Here is an 18,957-nt window from a genome sequence, read left to right as displayed (position 1 = left end):
CCTCATTGTAACCCAACAGTAACAATCCTCTGTTTATCCTCCTCATCCTCATTGTAACCCAACAGTAACACTACTCTGTTTATCCTCCTCATCCTCATTGTAACCCAACAGTAACACAGACAGGGTGAATACACTGTGGATGTCTTTGTTCTGCATTCCAGACTAGTGCACTTTTAAAAGGTTACGCTTGGATTGATCCTATCTATCTTTCTCTCCGTTTGTCTGTTGGTACGAAGGGAATTAGAGGAGGAGAGAGTGTGTGTGTGTGAACACAAGTCTACTCCCTCCTACGCAGCCTGAAGGACATGCTGGAACCATGCCAGAGTGTATCTACAGAACCTTCAGAATGTATTCATACCGCTTGACTTTTTTCCTACATTTTGTTGTGTTACCGCCTGAATTTCAAATGGATTAAATAGAGAATATTTGTCAGTGGCCTACACATAATACCCCATGATGACATCACAATACCCCATCATGACATCACAATACCCCATCGTGACATCACACTACCCCATTGTGACATCACACTACCCCATTGTGACATCACAATACCCTGTCGTGACATCACAATAACCCATCGTGACATCACAATACCCCATCGTGACATCACAAGACCCCATCATGACATCACAATACCCCATCGTGACATCACAATACCACATCATGACATCACAATACCCCATCGTGACATCACACTACCCCATTGTGACATCACAATACCCTGTCGTGACATCACAATACACCATTGTGACATCACAATACCCCATAATGACATCACAATACCCCATCATGACATCACAATACCCCATCGTGACATCACACTACCCCATCGTGACATCACACTACCCCATTGTGACATCACAATGCCCTGTCGTGACATCACAATACCCCATCATGTCAAAGTAGAATTATGTTTTTAAAGATTTTATCAAATGAATTAAGAATGAAAAGCTGAAAAATATCAAAATAGTATTCAGCACCTTTGTTATGTCTGTTATGCCGAAATATGTTCCAGAGTCTAAACAAGTCACATAATAAGTTGCATGGACTCACTGTGTGAAATAATAGTGTTTAACATGATTGTTGAATGACTACCGTGTCTCTGTACCCCACACATACAATTATCTGTAAGGTCCCTCATCTCTGTACCCCACACATACAATTATCTGTAAGGTCCCTCATCTCTGTACCCCCACACATACAATTATCTGTAAGGTCCCTCATCTCTGTACCCCCACACATACAATTATCTGTAAGGTCCCTCATCTCTGTACCCCACACATACAATTATCTGTAAGGTCCCTCATCTCTGTACCCCACACATACAATTATCTGTAAGGTCCCTCATCTCTGTACCCCACACATACAATTATCTGTAAGGTCCCTCATCTCTGTACCCCACACATACAATTATCTGTAAGGTCCCTCATCTCTGTACCCCCACACATACAATTATCTGTAAGGTCCCTCATCTCTGTACCCCACACATACAATTATCTGTAAGGTCCCTCATCTCTGTACCCCACACATACAATTATCTGTAAGGTCCCTCATCTCTGTACCCCACACATACAATTATCTGTAAGGTCCCTCATCTCTGTACCCCCACAAATACAATTATCTGTAAGGTCCCTCATCTCTGTACCCCACACATACAATTATCTGTAAGGTCCCTCATCTCTGTACCCCCACACATACAATTATCTGTAAGGTCCCTCATCTCTGTACCCCCACACATACAATTATCTGTAAGGTCCCTCATCTCTGTACCCCACACATACAATTATCTGTAAGGTCCCTCATCTCTGTACCCCACACATACAATTATCTGTAAGGTCCCTCATCTCTGTACCCCACACATACAATTATCTGTAAGGTCCCTCATCTCTGTACCCCCACACATACAATTATCTGTAAGGTCCCTCATCTCTGTACCCCACACATACAATTATCTGTAAGGTCCCTCATCTCTGTACCCCACACATACTGTAAGGTCCCTCATCTCTGTACCCCACACATACAATTATCTGTAAGGTCCCTCATCTCTGTACCCCACACATACTGTAAGGTCCCTCATCTCTGTACCCCACACATACTGTAAGGTCCCTCATCTCTGTACCCCTCACATACTGTAAGGTCCCTCATCTCTGTACCCCACACATACTGTAAGGTCCCTCATCTCTGTACCCCACACATTCTGTAAGGTCCCTCATCTCTGTACCCCTCACATACTGTAAGGTCCCTCATCTCTGTACCCCACACATACAATTATCTGTAAGGTTCATCAGTCGAGAAGTGAATTTCAAACACAGATTCAACTACAAAGACCAGGGAGGTTTTCCAATGCTTCGCAAATGGCACCTATTGGTAGATGGGTAAAAAATGAAATAATTAAATAACAGACATTGAATATCCCTCTGAGCATGGTACAGTTATTAATTACATTTTGTATGGTGTATCAATAAACTCAGTCACTACAGAGATACAGGCGTCCGGAGAGGAAGGAAACCGCTCAGGGATTTCACCATGAGGTCAATGGTGACTTTAAAGTTGAATGGCTGAGAAAGGAAGAAACTGAGGATGGATCAACAACATTGTAGTTACTCCACAATACTAACCTAATTGACAGAGTGAAAAGAAGGAAGCCTGTACAGAATATAAAATATTCTAAAACATACATCCTGTTTGCAACCAGGCACTAAAGTAATACCGCAAAAACATGTGGCAAATCCAATACAACACATCTCTCCATATTGTCAAGCATAATGGTAGCTGCATCATGTTAGGGGTATGCATCATGTTATGCTTGTAATCGTTAAGGACTGGGGAATTTTTCAGGATAAAAAAAATTAACAGAATGGAGTTAAGCACAGGAAAAATCCTAGAGGAAAACAGTCTGTTCAGTCTGCTCCCCACCAAACACTGGGAGATGAATTTATCTTTCAGCAGGATAAAAACCTAAAACACGAGACCAAATCTACACTGGAGTTACTTACCAAGAAGACAGTGAATGTTCCTGAGTGGCCGAGTTACAGTTTTGACTGAAATATGACCTGAAAATGGTTGACCTGAAAACCAATGTGACAGCTTGAAGAATTTTGTAAAGAATAAATGGCCAAATATTACAGAATCCAGGTGTGGAAAGCTCTTAGAGACTTACCCAGAATGACTCACAGCTCTTAGAGACTTACCCAGAATGACTCACAGCTCTTAGAGACTTACGCAGAATGACTCACAGCTCTTAGAGACTTACCCAGAATGACTCACAGCTCTTAGAGACTTACCCAGAATGACTCACAGCTCTTAGAGACTTACCCAGAATGACTCACAGCTCTTAGAGACTTACCCAGAATGACTCACAGCTCTTAGAGACTTGACAGCCAGAATGACTCACAGCTCTTAGAGACTTACCCAGAATGACTCACAGCTCTTAGAGACTTACCCAGAATGACTCACAGCTCTTAGAGACTTACAGCTCTTAGAGAGAATGACTCACAGCTCTTAGAGACTTACCCAGAATGACTCACAGCTCTTAGAGACTTACCCAGAATGACTCACAGCTCTTAGAGACTTACCCAGAATGACTCACAGCTCTTAGAGACTTACGCAGAATGACTCACAGCTCTTAGAGACTTACCCAGAATGACTCACAGCTCTTAGAGACTTACGCAGAATGACTCACAGCTCTTAGAGACTTACGCAGAATGACTCACAGCTGTAATCACTGCCAAAGGTGATTCTATAAAGTATTGACTCAGGGGTGTGAATACTTATGTAAATTAGATATTTCTGTATTTCAATTTCAATACATTTGTAAACATTTCTAAAAACATGTTTTGACTTTGTCATTATAAGGGACTGTGTGTAGACGGGAGATAAAAACAATCTATTTAATCCATTTTGAATACTTTCTGAAGGCACTGTAATTACCTTGATGGAAAAACAAACACCTCTCGAATCGGCCAAACATGACACAGACACCCACACGCAGACACCCACACGCAGACACCCACACGCAGACACCCACACACAGACACGTACACACAGACACCCACACACAGACACCCACACACAGACACCCACACACAGACACCCACACACAGACACCCACACACAGACACCCACACACAGACACACACACACAGACACCCACACGCAGACACACACACGCAGACACCCACACGCAGACACCCACACGCAGACACCCACACGCAGACACCCACACGCAGACACCCACACACAGACACCCACACACAGACACCCACACAGACACATCCACACAGACACACCCACCCACACACAGACACCCACACACAGACACGCACACACAGACACCCACACACAGACACCCACACACAGACACCCACACACAGACACGCACACACAGACACGCACACACAGACACCCACACACAGACACCCACACACAGACACCCACACACAGACACACACACACAGACACCCACACACAGACACACACACACAGACACCCACACGCAGACACACACACGCAGACACCCACACGCAGACACCCACACGCAGACACCCACACGCAGACACCCACACGCAGACACCCACACGCAGACACCCACACGCAGACACCCACATGCAGACACCCACACACAGACACCCACACAGACACATCCACACAGACACACCCACACAGACACACCCACACAGACACATCCACACAGACACACCCACACAGACACATCCCCACAGACACACCCACACAGACACATCCACACAGACACATCCCCACAGACACACCCACACAGACACACCCACACAGACACATCCACACAGACACATCCACACAGACACATCCACACAGACACACCCACACAGACACATCCACACAGACACATCCACACAGACACATCCACACAGACACACCCACACAGACACATCCCCACAGACACATCCACACAGACACATCCACACAGACACATCCACACAGACACATCCACACAGACACATCCACACAGACACATCCACACAGACACACCCACACAGACACACCCACACAGACACACCCACACAGACACATCCACACAGACACATCCACACAGACACACCCACACAGACACATCCCCACAGACACATCCCCACAGACACATCCACACAGACACATCCACACAGACACATCCCCACAGACACACCCACACAGACACATCCACACAGACACACCCACACAGACACATCCCCACAGACACATCCACACAGACACATCCACACAGACACATCCACACAGACACATCCCCACAGACACATCCACACAGACACATCCACACAGACACATCCACACAGACACATCCACACAGACACATCCACACAGACACATCCACACAGACACACCCACACACACAGACATACACACACCCACACAGACACATCCACACAGACACATCCCCACAGACACACCCACACAGACACATCCACACAGACACATCCACACAGACACACCCACACAGACACATCCCCACAGACACATCCCCACAGACACACCCACACAGACACATCCACACAGACACATCCACACAGACATCCACACAGACACACCCACACAGACATCCACACAGACACATACACACAGACACACCCACACAGACACATCCACACAGACACACCCACACAGACACACCCACACACACAGACACCCACACAGACACATCCACACAGACACATCCACACAGACATCCACACAGACACACCCACACAGACATCCACACAGACACATACACACAGACACACCCACACAGACACATCCACACAGACACATCCACACAGACACATCCACACACACAGACATCCACACAGACACATCCACACACCCACACACACAGACACATCCACACAGACATACACACAGACATACACACACAGACATACACACAGACACATCCACACAGACATCCACACAGACACATCCACACAGACATCCACACAGACATACACTAGCATTCAAAAGTTTGAGGTCATCATGGAATATCCTTGTTTTTGAAAGAAAAGCACATTTTTCGTCCATTAAAATAACATCAAATTGATCAGAAATACCGTGTAGACATTGTTAATGTTGTAAATGACTATTGTAGCTGGAAACGGCAGATTTTTTATGGAATATCTACATAGGTGAACAGAGGCCCATTGTCAGCAACCATCACTCCTGTGTTCCAACGTGTTCCACGTTGTGTCAGCTAATCCAAGTCTTTCATTTGACTTGGTTAAGGTTAACTAACCTCCAAACGAGCTTCAATGCCATACAACACTCCTTCTGTGGCCTCAAACTGCTCTTAAACTCTAGTAAAAACCAAATGCATGACTTTCAACCGTTTGCTGCCCACAACCGCCTGCCCGACTAGCATCACTACTCTGGACGGTTCTGACCTAGAATATGTGGACAACTACAAATACTTAGGTGTCTGTCTAGACTGTAAACTCTCCTTCCAGACTCATATCAAACATCTCCAATCCAAAATCAAATCTAGAATCGGCGTTCTATTTCACAATAAAGCCTTCTTCACTCACGCCGCCAAACTTCCCCTAGTAAAACTGACCATCCTACCGATCCTCGGCGATGTCATCTACAAAATAGCTTCCAAACTCTACTCAGCAAACCGGATGCAGTCTTTCACAGTGCCATCCCTTTTGTTACCAAAGCCCCTTATACCACCCACCACTGCGACCTGTACGCTCTCGTTGGCTGGCCCTCGCTTCATACTCGTCGCCAAACCCACTGGCTCCAGGCCATCTATAAGTCTATGCTAGGTAAAACTCCGACATCTCTCAGCTCACTGGTCACGATAACAACAACCACCCGTAGCACGTGCACTAGCAGGTATATCTCACTGGTCATCCCCAAAGCCAACACCTCCTTTGGCTGCCTTTCCTTCCAGTTCTCTGCTGCCAGTGACTGGAACGAATTGCAAAAATCACTGAAGCTGGAGACTAACAGGGAACCCAAACCAGGCTGCGCGTGTACGTCATCATGCGCTATCGTGCATTTATTTTGTCACACCAAACGCGATCACGACACGTAGGTTAAAATATCACCTCACAAACATTAATTTGGGGACAGGTCGAAAAGCATTAAACATTTATGGCAATTTAGCTACTTAGCTTGCACTTGCTAGCTAATTTGTCATATTTAGCTAGCTTGCTGTTGCTAGCTAATTTGTCCTGGGATATAAACATTAAGTTGTTATTTTACCTGAAATGCACAAGGTCCTCTACGCCGACAATTAATCCACACATAAAATGGTCAACCAAATCGTTTCTAGCCATCTCTCCTCCAAAGGCTTTTTCCTCTTTGAACTTATATGGTGATTGTCATCTACACTTTCATAGTATTACCACGACAACCTGCAAAACAGTTCGTCTTTCAAACACCCACGTGGGTACCTGCTTCTATAAACCAATGAGGAGATGGTGGAGGCAGGAATTTTCAGCGCGATCTGCATCAGAAATAGAAAGGAGTTCTATTTTAGCCCTTGGCATCGCAGACGGTCGTTGGCGCGCCTGAGCAGTGTGGGTGCAATAATTGAATAACATGGATTTCTACATGTATTTTGCGACGCTCGCGCACCCGACGTGTCCGGTCTGGTCAGCATGTTACCTTTCCCTAACTTTAAACATCAGCTATCTGAGCAGCTAACCGATCGCTGCAGCTATACATAGTCCATCTGTAAATAGCCCACCCAATCTACCTACCTCATCCCCATATTGTTTTTATTTACTTTTCTGCTCTTTTGCACACCAGTATCACAACTTGTTCATCATCATCTGTTCATCTATCACTTCAGTGTTAATCTGCTAAATTGTAGTTACTTTGCTACTATGGCCTATTTATTGCCTACCTCTTCCTGCCTTGCACTCACTGTATATAGACTTGCTTTATTTTCTACTGTATTATTGACTGTACGCTTGTTTATTCCATGTGTAACTCTGTGTTGTTGTTTGTGTCGCACTGCTTTACTTTATCTTGGCCAGGTCACAGTTGTAAATGAGAACTTGTTCTCAACTGGCCTACCTGGTTATATAAAGGTAAAAATCAGGGGAGAGGAGAGGAGAAAGGAGAGGAGAAAGGAGGGGAGAGGAGAAAGGAGGGGAGAGGAGAAAGGAGGGGAGAGGAGAAAGGAGAGGAGAGGAGAAAGGAGGGGAGAGGAGATAGGAGGGGAGAGGAGAAAGGAGGGGAGAGGAGAAAGGAGGGGAGAGGAGAAAGGAGAGGAGAGGAGAAAGGAGGGGAGAGGAGAAAGGAGGGGAAGGGAGAGAACTAATTCCCGCACTTGACTTTTTCCCCCCTACCAGCTCTGACATTGCTGATAGATACTTTATTGATGAAAAATGTACTTACCATAACATGTGGTTGTCCCATCTAGCTATCGTAAGATGAATGCACTCACTGTAAGTCTCTCTGGATAAGAGTATCTGCTAAATGACTAACATGTCAATGAGAGGATAGAACCAAAAAATGTTCACCAGACAGTGTGAAAATAAAATCCCTGGCATGTTTTTATAGACAGAGGTGGAAAAACGGTTTGGCTGCAGCTGTTCAGACAGAGAGAGAGACTTCCTGTGGGGATGAGGTTACGCTGAGTTATTCAGAAAAAAAAAACCGAGAAAAAAAACATGACATTGCTGTTTAGGTGAGGACATAAATGACCAATGAAGAGACGTAGCGATGAACGGAGGGCAATGTGAATGGCTGGACCTTACCTCGCACGTAGAGATTGGCTGGGGCTGCGTAGCGCGTCCCAGCGTTGTTCATGGCAACACACTCATACTTCCCCTGGTCTGACTCCTCACTGTTCTCAATCTGTAGGGCTCCTGCAGGGGTTAAACACACAGTTACCGTCTGGGACATGGCGAGAGAAGGGTCTCTACCACATAATACTCAAGAGTAACGTAATGATTTGGGAGTGTTTTCTAAGTATTACGCTAGTGTGGGCATTGAACAATCATTTTGCCTTCATTTTATAAAATTTTTGATAACCTTAGGATGTGCTGTTTTTTTCTCTCATTATAGACCATTTCAGGATTACACACTATCTAGTAAATATAACAGGGTTTATTCAGGACTAAACCATCTAGTAAATCTAACAGGGTTTATTCAGGACTAAACCATCTAGTAAATCTAACAGGGTTTAATCAGGACTAAACCATCTAGTAAATCTAACAGGGTTTATTCAGGACTAAACCATCTAGTAAATCTAACAGGGTTTAATCAGGACTAAACCATCTAGTAAATCTAACAGGGTTTAATCAGGACTAAACCATCTAGTAAATCTAACAGGGTTTATTCAGGACTAAACCATCTAGTAAATCTAACAGGGTTTAATCAGGACTAAACCATCTAGTAAATCTAACAGGGTTTAATCAGGACTAAACCATCTAGTAAATCTAACAGGGTTTATTCAGGACTAAACCATCTAGTAAATCTAACAGGGTTTAATCAGGACTAAACCATCTAGTAAATCTAACAGGGTTTATTCAGGACTAAACCATCTAGTAAATCTAACAGGGTTTCTGATAGGGGTTGACCAGAAGAAAGAAAAGGTTCAGATTACCTTCATTCTTAAACTGTCTGACAACCTTAGATCAACGACCCCTGACCATCTCGTTTTTCATCACATGACCAAAACAGACCATCTAGTACGACTAAGTGTATTTTCTCCTGTAGACTTCCTGAGGTTTTTTCATCACTTCATAAGAAATAACATTATAATTATCTCTACAGAGCCTCGACAGAGAGCATCACAGTCAAACACTCTCTCTCTCTCTCTCTCTCTCTCTCTCTCTCTCTCTCTCTCTCTCTCTCTCTCTCTCTCTACGGTATGCATGATAAAGTGTTACGAATAGGGCGCTAGTTCTTATATAACAATTTGCCTACGACGACACATCAGCATTTAGCTGATTTTGCTGGTTTAAGAGCTGTGTCCCACAAATCAACATATTTAACTCTCTCTGTCTGGCCCTGTCAGGAAAAACAGCTGGCGAGACACTCTTGTCGAGTCCATGTCTCAGAGGTCAATGAATCACCTCAAGACGTCATATTCACGTCTAGATATATATGCCTTTTCTGCCTAAGAAAACTACTGACAGGAAAAGAAAAAAAAACCACAGAAAGTTCATAAAGGACTCTTGCTCGGCTTTATATCCAGATAACGGTCGCTACGGCGACAGACGCCAGGCTAGCAACGCTACGCTAGGCTAAGCTACTCTACAACGACTACAAGACCATCAGGATGTAGTTAAGACTAGTTTATACAGAGTGGACTATGGTGCCACTTTAATGTTTCCTTCCACACGCTCTCTGAGTCCAGTAAAGTCTATATTTCCCATCTCTCTCTCTTTAAAAAAAAAAAAGTTTATTCTGAGAGAAGCCATATATCTGAGTCTAACCTTTCAAACAAGAGATAATCATGTGCTGCTGAAAACAACCAGTGGAGGGAGGGAGAGCGATGCCCTCCTCACCAGGTGAGATGGGACCATCCAACGGTTGATTCCCGTTGATGAATAACTACTGAGCTCCAATCAAACCCAGGTTCAATCTGAGCTCCAATCAAACCCAGGTTCAATCTGAGCTCCAATCAAACCCAGGTTCAATCTGAGCTCCAATCAAACCCAGGTTCAATCTGAGCTCCAATCAAACCCAGGTTCCACCTGAGCTCCAATCAAACACAGGTTCCACCTGAGCTCCAATCAAACCCAGGTTCAATCTGAGTTCCAATCAAACCCAGGTTCAATCTGAGCTCCAATCAAACCCAGGTTCCATCTGAGTAGTTACAGTGGATACCACAAAATTGGGGAGAAACAGGGTAAAATAAAAACAAATATATACTGACTTCCTGGCTATCCATCACCACCGGGACTCGGCGTAAGTCCTAAAATGGCACCCTATTCCATATATTGCGCAATATGTAACGTACAGTAGTCCCCTATTCAAAATAAATGCACTTTGTAGGGAATAGGGTCAACTTTGGGACGTAGTCTCCATCTCAGAAAGTTAAAGTGCTTCTGCCACATGGCTCTAACTACTGTAGTATGTAAGACACACCGGTAGCAGCTCAGGTAGCAGCCCAGGTAGCAGCCCAAGTAGAAGCCCAGGTAGCAGCCCAGGTAGTAGCCCAGGTAGCAGCCCAGGTAGAAGCCCAGGTAGCAGCCCAGGTAGTAGCCCAGTAACTAGCTGTGTTGTACTGACTATACTTATTCAGCTGAGATGATGATGATGGAAGTAACTAGCTGTGTTGTACTGACTATACTTATTCAGCTGAGATGATGATGACAGTAACGAGCTATGTTGTACTGACTATACTTATTCAGCTGAGATGATGATGATAGTAGCTAGCTGTGTTGTACTGACTATACTTATTCAGCTGAGATGATGATGATAGTAACTAGCTGTGTTGTACTGACTATACTTATTCAGCTGAGATGATGATGATAGTAGCTAGCTGTGTTGTACTGACTAAATATTTATTGCATTTTCCGTTTCCAAATGGGCGGTAATTTAGAATGCATAAGATACTGTATTTACGATAGCACAGCTTCTCCCTTTGTTCCTCAGTCTTCCCGCTCTTTCACTCAAACCCAACCCCCTCCCTTTGTGTAGCTATCCGTCATGTCTGCTCCATCCACCAGGGACGTTTTCTTTATGATATCATTTGCATTCTGTGTATATGTAATTATGTGTGATTAGTTAGGTATTTAGTTAAAAAAATAATTAAACCCAATTTTGTATTGCTGATTCAACTTGTTAGCCAAGGTTCGTGTCGTGAAGATAACGCAAGAATTTACAACTTTCAGATGAAACTATTAATATTGACTGCGATTTATGGAAAATATTACTAGGTCTTTGAGAGTTTATTCGGAAGATAACAGCTCTATAAACACTATTTCGTGGTGCCCCCCGACTTTCTAGTTAATTACATTTACATGATTAGCTCAATCAGGTAATATTAATTACAGAGAAAGGATTTTATAGAATAGCATGTCATATCACTTAATCCGGCATAGCCAATGACACGACAACAGCTAGTCACTGTCATCGTAATCTCAGAGGAACAGGAAGTAGAAGAGGAAGAGAAAAACAAAGGCAGATAGAGTTCTGTTCAGTTCTGCTGAATTACAGTATTTCACCACTTTAGGAGAAGGCTGATATTTTTGGGCTGATTACCAAACACAGCAATAGAATAGCAGCGGCAGCAGACAGACTTACCTGAATGTCATGTTAGAATAATAGATATGTCTCCACATATTTATATCCATACTTTAATGACACGTAACAACATACTGTAGATTCAGAGCTTAGTACGAGCGAGACGTGTCATAATACCCCGTTTAAACCCAAGGTAATAATCTGTAGAATAATACTGTAAGAATTGATGTAACACCAGACACCATACAGGTTGCAGACGGTGACAAACAATGAGTTTTACAATGTCAGGACACATTGTGGATAGCAGACATGTATTATATGGGATGAATGTACCAAACAGGTTCAGTATCAACCAAGTGTGTGTGTGTGTGTGTGTGTGTGTGTGTGTGTGTGTGTGTGTGTGTGTGTGTGTGTGTGTGTGTGTGTGTGTGTGTGTGTGTGTGTGTGTGTGTGTGTGTGTGTGTGTGTGTGTGTGTGTGTGTGTGTGTGTGTGTGTGTGTGTGTGTGTGTGTGTGTGTGTGTGTGTGTTGGTGACACCAACTAATAGAGGTTATGACAACGTCAGTGATCCTTCAAATCTGTCACACGCCTTCCTCATCTCCTCCTGAATCAGCTCAGTCATGTACCTGCATACTGATGTATCTATTGTCAATCTGCATCTCCTCCTGAATCAGCTCAGTCATGTACCTGCATACTGATGTATCTATTGTCAATCTGCATCTCCTCCTGAATCAGCTCAGTCATGTACCTGCATACTGATGTATCTATTGTCAATCTGCATCTCCTCCTGAATCAGCTCAGTCATGTACCTACATACTGATGTATCTATTGTCAATCTGCATCATCTTCAGAGACCAACCCCCATGGCATCTCCTCCAGAGACCAACCCCCATGGCATCTCCTCCAGAGACCAACCCCCATGGCATCTCCTCCAGAGACCAACCCCCATGGCATCTCCTCCAGAGACCAACCTCTCAGATAGCAGGATATTTACATCTTTCAACAGCCTCTGTCTGGCAAGCGATACTATCAGGACATAGGGTAGCCTTTCAGGACCCTGATTCAAAGTGCTGTTAATGCATTGTTCTGTGCTATTCAGCTACCCTCAGACATCTACCATCAGACAGCCACCATTACCACTAGAGATCAACTGAAACGCTACTTCCACTCCAGGAAGAGAGGACAATTTCAATCAGAGGGCTGTTGTGCTTGTATGCAAATCAAGTCATTTACATTTTATTCAGGCAAAGTCGTCCATTGATACCAGATATAGGCCTATATCCCCCAGGGACAGAGACTGACTTGTACTTACAGTAACACCCCTCTCCTACAGCTAGGGACAGAGACTGACCTGTACTTACAGTAACACCCCTCTCCTACAGCTAGAGACAGAGACTGACCTGTACTTACAGTAACACCCCTCTCCTACAGCTAGGGACAGAGACTGACCTGTACTTACAGTAACACCCCTCTCCTACAGCTAGAGACAGAGACTGACCTGTACTTACAGTAACACCCCTCTCCTACAGCTAGAGACAGAGACTGACCTGTAATTACAGTAACACCCCTCTCCTACAGCTAGGGACAGAGACTGACCTGTACTTACAGTAACACCCCTCTCGTACAGCTATGGACAGAGACTGACCTGTACTTACAGTAACACCCCTCTCCTACAGCTAGGAATAGAGACTGGCCTGTACTTACAGTAACACCCCTCTCCTACATCTAGGGACAGAGACTGGGGAAGGAGTTTCGTCTCTAGTAATTATAAATCCACGGGGTTTATATTTGAACTAAAAACCAAGAACGTGTGTAGAAGCTTATGCACAAGGTAGCTATCACCTTCCGTCTGCGTTGTCCAGTGTTTCCCAAAATGCATCTGGAAGTAGAGATGGGACACGGACAGGAAACAGAGAATGGACTGGACAGCGTGAAGACATTGGCAGTGGTGGTAAAGGGGCAGAGTGGAGAGGTCGAAGGTTAAGAGAGGTGGAACGAGGGAGAGAGGCTGACGAGGTTGAGGTTGAGGTGACGGAGGGATGGAGTGACATTTTCGTGACACGTTTATTTCCCCATCATCCTTACCTCTAATCGGTGTACCACCTAGTTGAAGGTAATTCGGAACGCAAACGAGAGAGAGGGAGAGAGCGAGAGTTAGTAAATAAGACAGAAAGAGAGGAGAGAAGGCAAATGAATGAAAGTAATACATGGTTAAATAGATAACCCGCAGGTCAAGACGTTAGAGGAAATCATTCAGGTTAGTAAAATAATGAAAATCTATTGGAGAGAAAGAGATGTGTGGGGGTTTGAACTTGCAACCTTCCGGTTACTAGTCCAACGCCCTAACCACTAGGCTACCCTGCCACCCCAGATTAGCAGGTCAGAAGATAGCTACAGATGTCATGGCTAGGGTTAGAGATAGCAAGGCTCGTTAATGTGTGTGTGTGTGTGTGTGTGTGTGTTACCACTAATCAGCCCTTTACACTTTTTTTTGGACCAAAAAGTAGGGCAGTATGTAGGGAATAGGGTGCAATTTGGGACTGAGCCACAGACTGCCTAACCGACAGAAAGACAGGACTCTGTGAAAAGAAAGGGCCTCTCACCTCAAATCAAGTGCATACTTTAACGTGAAATGCTTTACGAGCCCTTCATCCACAAAGAAGATACTAAACACAGTAAAATAACACAATACAATAACAATAAGGAGGCTATATACAAGGAGTTCCACTCTGGAGTCAGCGTACTGGGGGTACGAGGTAGTTGTGAGTCGGCGTACTGAGGGCACGAGGTAGATGTGAGTCGGCGTACTGAGGGTACGAGGTAGTTGTGAGTCGGCGTACTGGGGTTACGAAGGTAGTTGTGAGTCGGCGTACTGAGGGCACGAGGTAGTTGTGAGTCGGCGTACTGAGGGCACGAGGTAGTTGTGAGTCGGCGTACTGGGGTTACGAAGGTAGTTGTGAGTCGGCGTACTGAGGGCACGAGGTAGTTGTGAGTCGGCGTACTGAGGGCACGAGGTAGTTGTGAGTCGGCGTACTGAGGGTACGAGGTAGTTGTGAGTCGGCGTACTGGGGTTACGAAGGTAGTTGTGAGTCGGCGTACTGAGGGTACGAGGTAGTTGGGGTGATTGCTTGAGGTAATATGTACATGTAGGTGAAAAGCAGAAGCCACCTCCTCTGTGATTTCGGGTCGCATCCCAAATGGTTCCCTATTCCCTACACAATGCACTACATTTGACCAGAGCCCTGTAGGTAGTAGAGCACTATATAGGGAATAGAGTGCCATTTGGGACACAGGAAATATCCTCTAAGTGAGGAGAATTAAAGAGCAACTCAAAGAGCCACTAATCGTTCTAACTCTCTCTCTACGTTCTGACAGACCCAGGGTCAGCCCTTAAAGATGTTTATTTATCCAATCTTCTTAACGTTGGCCTCTCCCCAATCTGATCTGGGGTTGGGTTAAAGATGTTTATTTACCTAATCTTCTTAACTTTAACCTCTCCCAAATCTGATCTGGGGTTAGGGCTAAAGCAATTGATTTATCCAGCCTTGGGAACAGAGAGAGCAGAGAGACGCACATCGATTTATTTCTTCAGTGTGTGTGTGCGTGTGTTTCCTCTCTCCCAGGCTGGATCTTGGCTGAGACACTCCAGGCTGGATCTTGGCTGAGACACTCCAGGCTGGATCTTGGCTGAGACACTCCAGGCTGGATCTTGGCTGAGACACTCCAGGCTGGATCTTGGCTGAGACACTCCAGGCTGGATCTTGGCTGAGACACTCCAGGCTAGAATTACTGTCTCCTCTGAGGATGCTAAAGGGCACACTATTTACACTGTAGTGCACTACTTTTAATCAGAGCCCTATTAGGTTGTCATTTGGGACACATCCTAGCCCTCTACTCCGTGCCCCCGCCGTCCTCATGTTTCAGAAGGGCTAAGTCCCTCTTGATGAAAAAAGGCAACTTCAATTATTTTATTTTCTGCACAGCTGGAGACCACTAATTCATTTTAGCATTTTGGTATGTGGAGTTAGTAGATGGTCCATTTGGTACTGTGTGTGGGCAGTCCAAAAATATTAAAATATCTACTGTTTTCCACTGAAAAGAAGATTTACCTGCTACACACACACACATATATAATATATATATATATATATATATATATATATATATATATATACACTACTTCAGTATATACATATACTTCACTGAATGTTGCGCAGCACTGATAAACACACTATAAGATGGAAAGTTGTATCTTGCTTCTGTTACTAAGCAGGAATGAGTCTCCATTAAGTCTGTTACTAAGCAGGAATGAGTCTTCATTAAGTCTGTTACTAAGCAGGAATGAGTCTCCATTAAGTCTGTTACTAAGCAGGAATGAGTCTCCATTAAGTCTGTTACTAAGCAGGAATGAGTCTTCATTAAGTCTGTTACTAAGCAGGAATGAGTCTCCATTAAGTCTGTTACTAAGCAGGAATGAGTCTTCATTAAGTCTGTTACTAAGCAGGAATGAGTCTCCATTAAGTCTGTTACTAAGCAGGAATGAGTCTCCATTAAGTCTGTTACTAAGCAGGAATGAGTCTCCATTAAGTCTGTTACTAAGCAGGAATGAGTCTCCATTAAGTCTGTTACTAAGCAGGAATGAGTCTCCATTAAGTCTGTTACTAAGCAGGAATGAGTCTCCATTAAGTCTGTTACTAAGCAGGAATGAGTCTCCATTAAGTCTGTTACTAAGCAGGAATGAGTCTCCATTAAGTCTGTTACTAAGCAGAAATGAGTCTTCATTAAGTCTGTTACTAAGCAGGAATGGGTCTCCATTCAGTCTGTTACTAAGCAGGAATGAGTCTTTATTTCAGTGGAAAAGAGTTGCAGGGAGAGTAGACATCCTTACCTGAGCGGAGTTGTTTGATTCGTCCGTTGCTGCTGTTGATGTCTACAGGCAGGAAGTCTTTAAACCAGGTGATCTCTGGGTCAGGGTTGCCGCTGGCAGCACACAGCATGGTGGCCGTCCTGGTCTTCTCCACCACCTTAAGCTGGGGACCCATGTCTATGTTGGGGAACCCATGAGGGATCTGGTTCTCTGTAGAAGAGACAAGTAGATATAGGATTAGTGTGAATGGTGGACTACAGCGGGACTTGTCCAAGCCCGTTGAGAGAACCTTCATATTTCCACCCAAAAATGTAATTAGATGAGAATATCAATAAGACGTGACTTCACGTAACAATATAAACCGTAATTTTCATAGCATGTACTAACCAGAGAGAGAGAGAGATTAAAGAGCAATAGTGAGTGAGTGAGAGATATAGAAGAAGCCTAGCTTTAAACAACCTGAGGAGAACAAAGCCTACATTATAGACACCAAAAAACTCCACCCAGCCCAGCAAAACAAACATCAATAATGTAACCCATCACAACATTAGGATCATGAGGTAGAGCAGAGCCATGACAAATTCCTCGCTCCAGTGACACATTCATTCTGCAGAGAGATCATTTGGGATAGTAAAATTGATGATTTTATGATTCACGATTTTCACTCCTTTAATTCCTTGTATGTTTTTACTGACGGCTGACTGCGATGCCATTGGCCTAAAGCATAGTAAAGACTATTATTTGGTAACGATAAGATACTAAAACCCTTTTAAAGATGACTGATTAGTTGATTCCTCTCCTCAAGTGTGGAATTCTACGCTTTTAAATCGATGACGAGGAGTGAGCATCGCTGGGAAAGGGGTGAAGAATTGGCACATAGCTCTAGTTTGTTCCTCTTTCACAGTTCTGCTTCCTTTTTTAAATCTGCCTCTTCATACGTTGATGGTCCCCCGAGGAAAAACATCCAGTAGCTCTATTCTCGTGGTAGTACTGAACAGTAGCTCTATTCTCGTGGTAGTACTGAACAGTAGCTCTATTCTCGTGGTAGTACTGAACAGTAGCTCTATTGTTGTGGAAGTACTGAACAGTAGCTCTATTCTCGTGGTAGTACTGAACAGTAGCTCTATTCTCGTGGTAGTACTGAACAGTAGCTCTATTCTCGTGGTAGTACTGAACAGTAGCTCTATTCTTGTGGTAGTACTGAACAGTAGCTCTATTCTTGTGGTAGTACTGAACAGTAGCTCTATTCTCGTGGTAGTAATATAATAATAATAATATATGCCATTTAGCAGACGCTTTTATCCAAAGCGACTTACAGTCATGTGTGCATACATTCTACGTATGGGTGGTCCCGGGGATCGAACCCACTACCCTGGCATTACAAGCGCCATGCTCTACCAACTGAGCTCTATTCTTGTGGTAGTACTGAACAGTAGCTCTATTCTTGTGGTAGTACTGAACAGTAGCTCTATTCTCGTGGTACTACTGAACAGTAGCTCTATTCTCGTGGTAGTACTGAACAGTAGCTCTATTCTCGTGGTAGTACTGAACAGTAGCTCTATTCTTGTGGTAGTACTGAACAGTAGCTCTATTCTCGTGGTAGTACTGAACAGTAGCTCTATTATCGTGGTAGTACTGAACAGTAGCTCTATTCTCGTGGTAGTACTGAACAGTAGCTCTATTCTCGTGGTAGTACTGAACAGACGCTTGAGGGCATTTTAGAGGAAGGGCTGTTGTTGTTAAAAAGCAGGTTTTAGACTAGCTAATGTAGGTGATAACCTAGCTAATGTAGGTGATAACCTACCTAATATAGGTGATATGCCTAGGTAATGTAGGTGATAACCTAGCTAATGTAGGTGATAACCTACCTAATATAGGTGATATGCCTAGGTAATGTAGGTGATAACCTAGCTAATGTAGGTGATAACCTA

At 44.1% G+C, this 18,957-nt stretch overlaps 1 protein-coding gene across 8 annotated transcripts in view; it reads right to left on the bottom strand.

Annotated features, from left to right (window-relative positions):
• Positions 1-18,957, bottom strand: part of LOC124009295 (receptor-type tyrosine-protein phosphatase F) — a 462,304-nt gene that overhangs the window by 169,636 nt on the left and 273,711 nt on the right. For 4 of the 8 annotated variants that reach the window (XM_046320941.1, XM_046320940.1, XM_046320945.1 and 1 more), the window contains 3 exons: positions 17,048-17,236; positions 14,245-14,262; positions 8,718-8,828 (listed from right to left, as the gene is read on the bottom strand). In XM_046320941.1, coding sequence (XP_046176897.1) covers positions 8,718-8,828; positions 14,245-14,262; positions 17,048-17,236 — 318 coding nt within the window. The remainder of the gene's footprint in view (positions 1-8,717; positions 8,829-14,244; positions 14,263-17,047; positions 17,237-18,957) is intronic. The other 4 variants (XM_046320942.1, XM_046320944.1, XM_046320946.1 and 1 more) reach the window with 1 other exon arrangement.

Source organism: Oncorhynchus gorbuscha, linkage group LG22, assembly GCF_021184085.1.
Source record: "Oncorhynchus gorbuscha isolate QuinsamMale2020 ecotype Even-year linkage group LG22, OgorEven_v1.0, whole genome shotgun sequence".
In the NCBI taxonomy this organism is placed as follows: Eukaryota; Metazoa; Chordata; class Actinopteri; order Salmoniformes; family Salmonidae; genus Oncorhynchus; species Oncorhynchus gorbuscha.
Note: the sequence above shows the minus strand (reverse complement) of the source record. Positions and strands in the feature narration are given on the sequence as shown.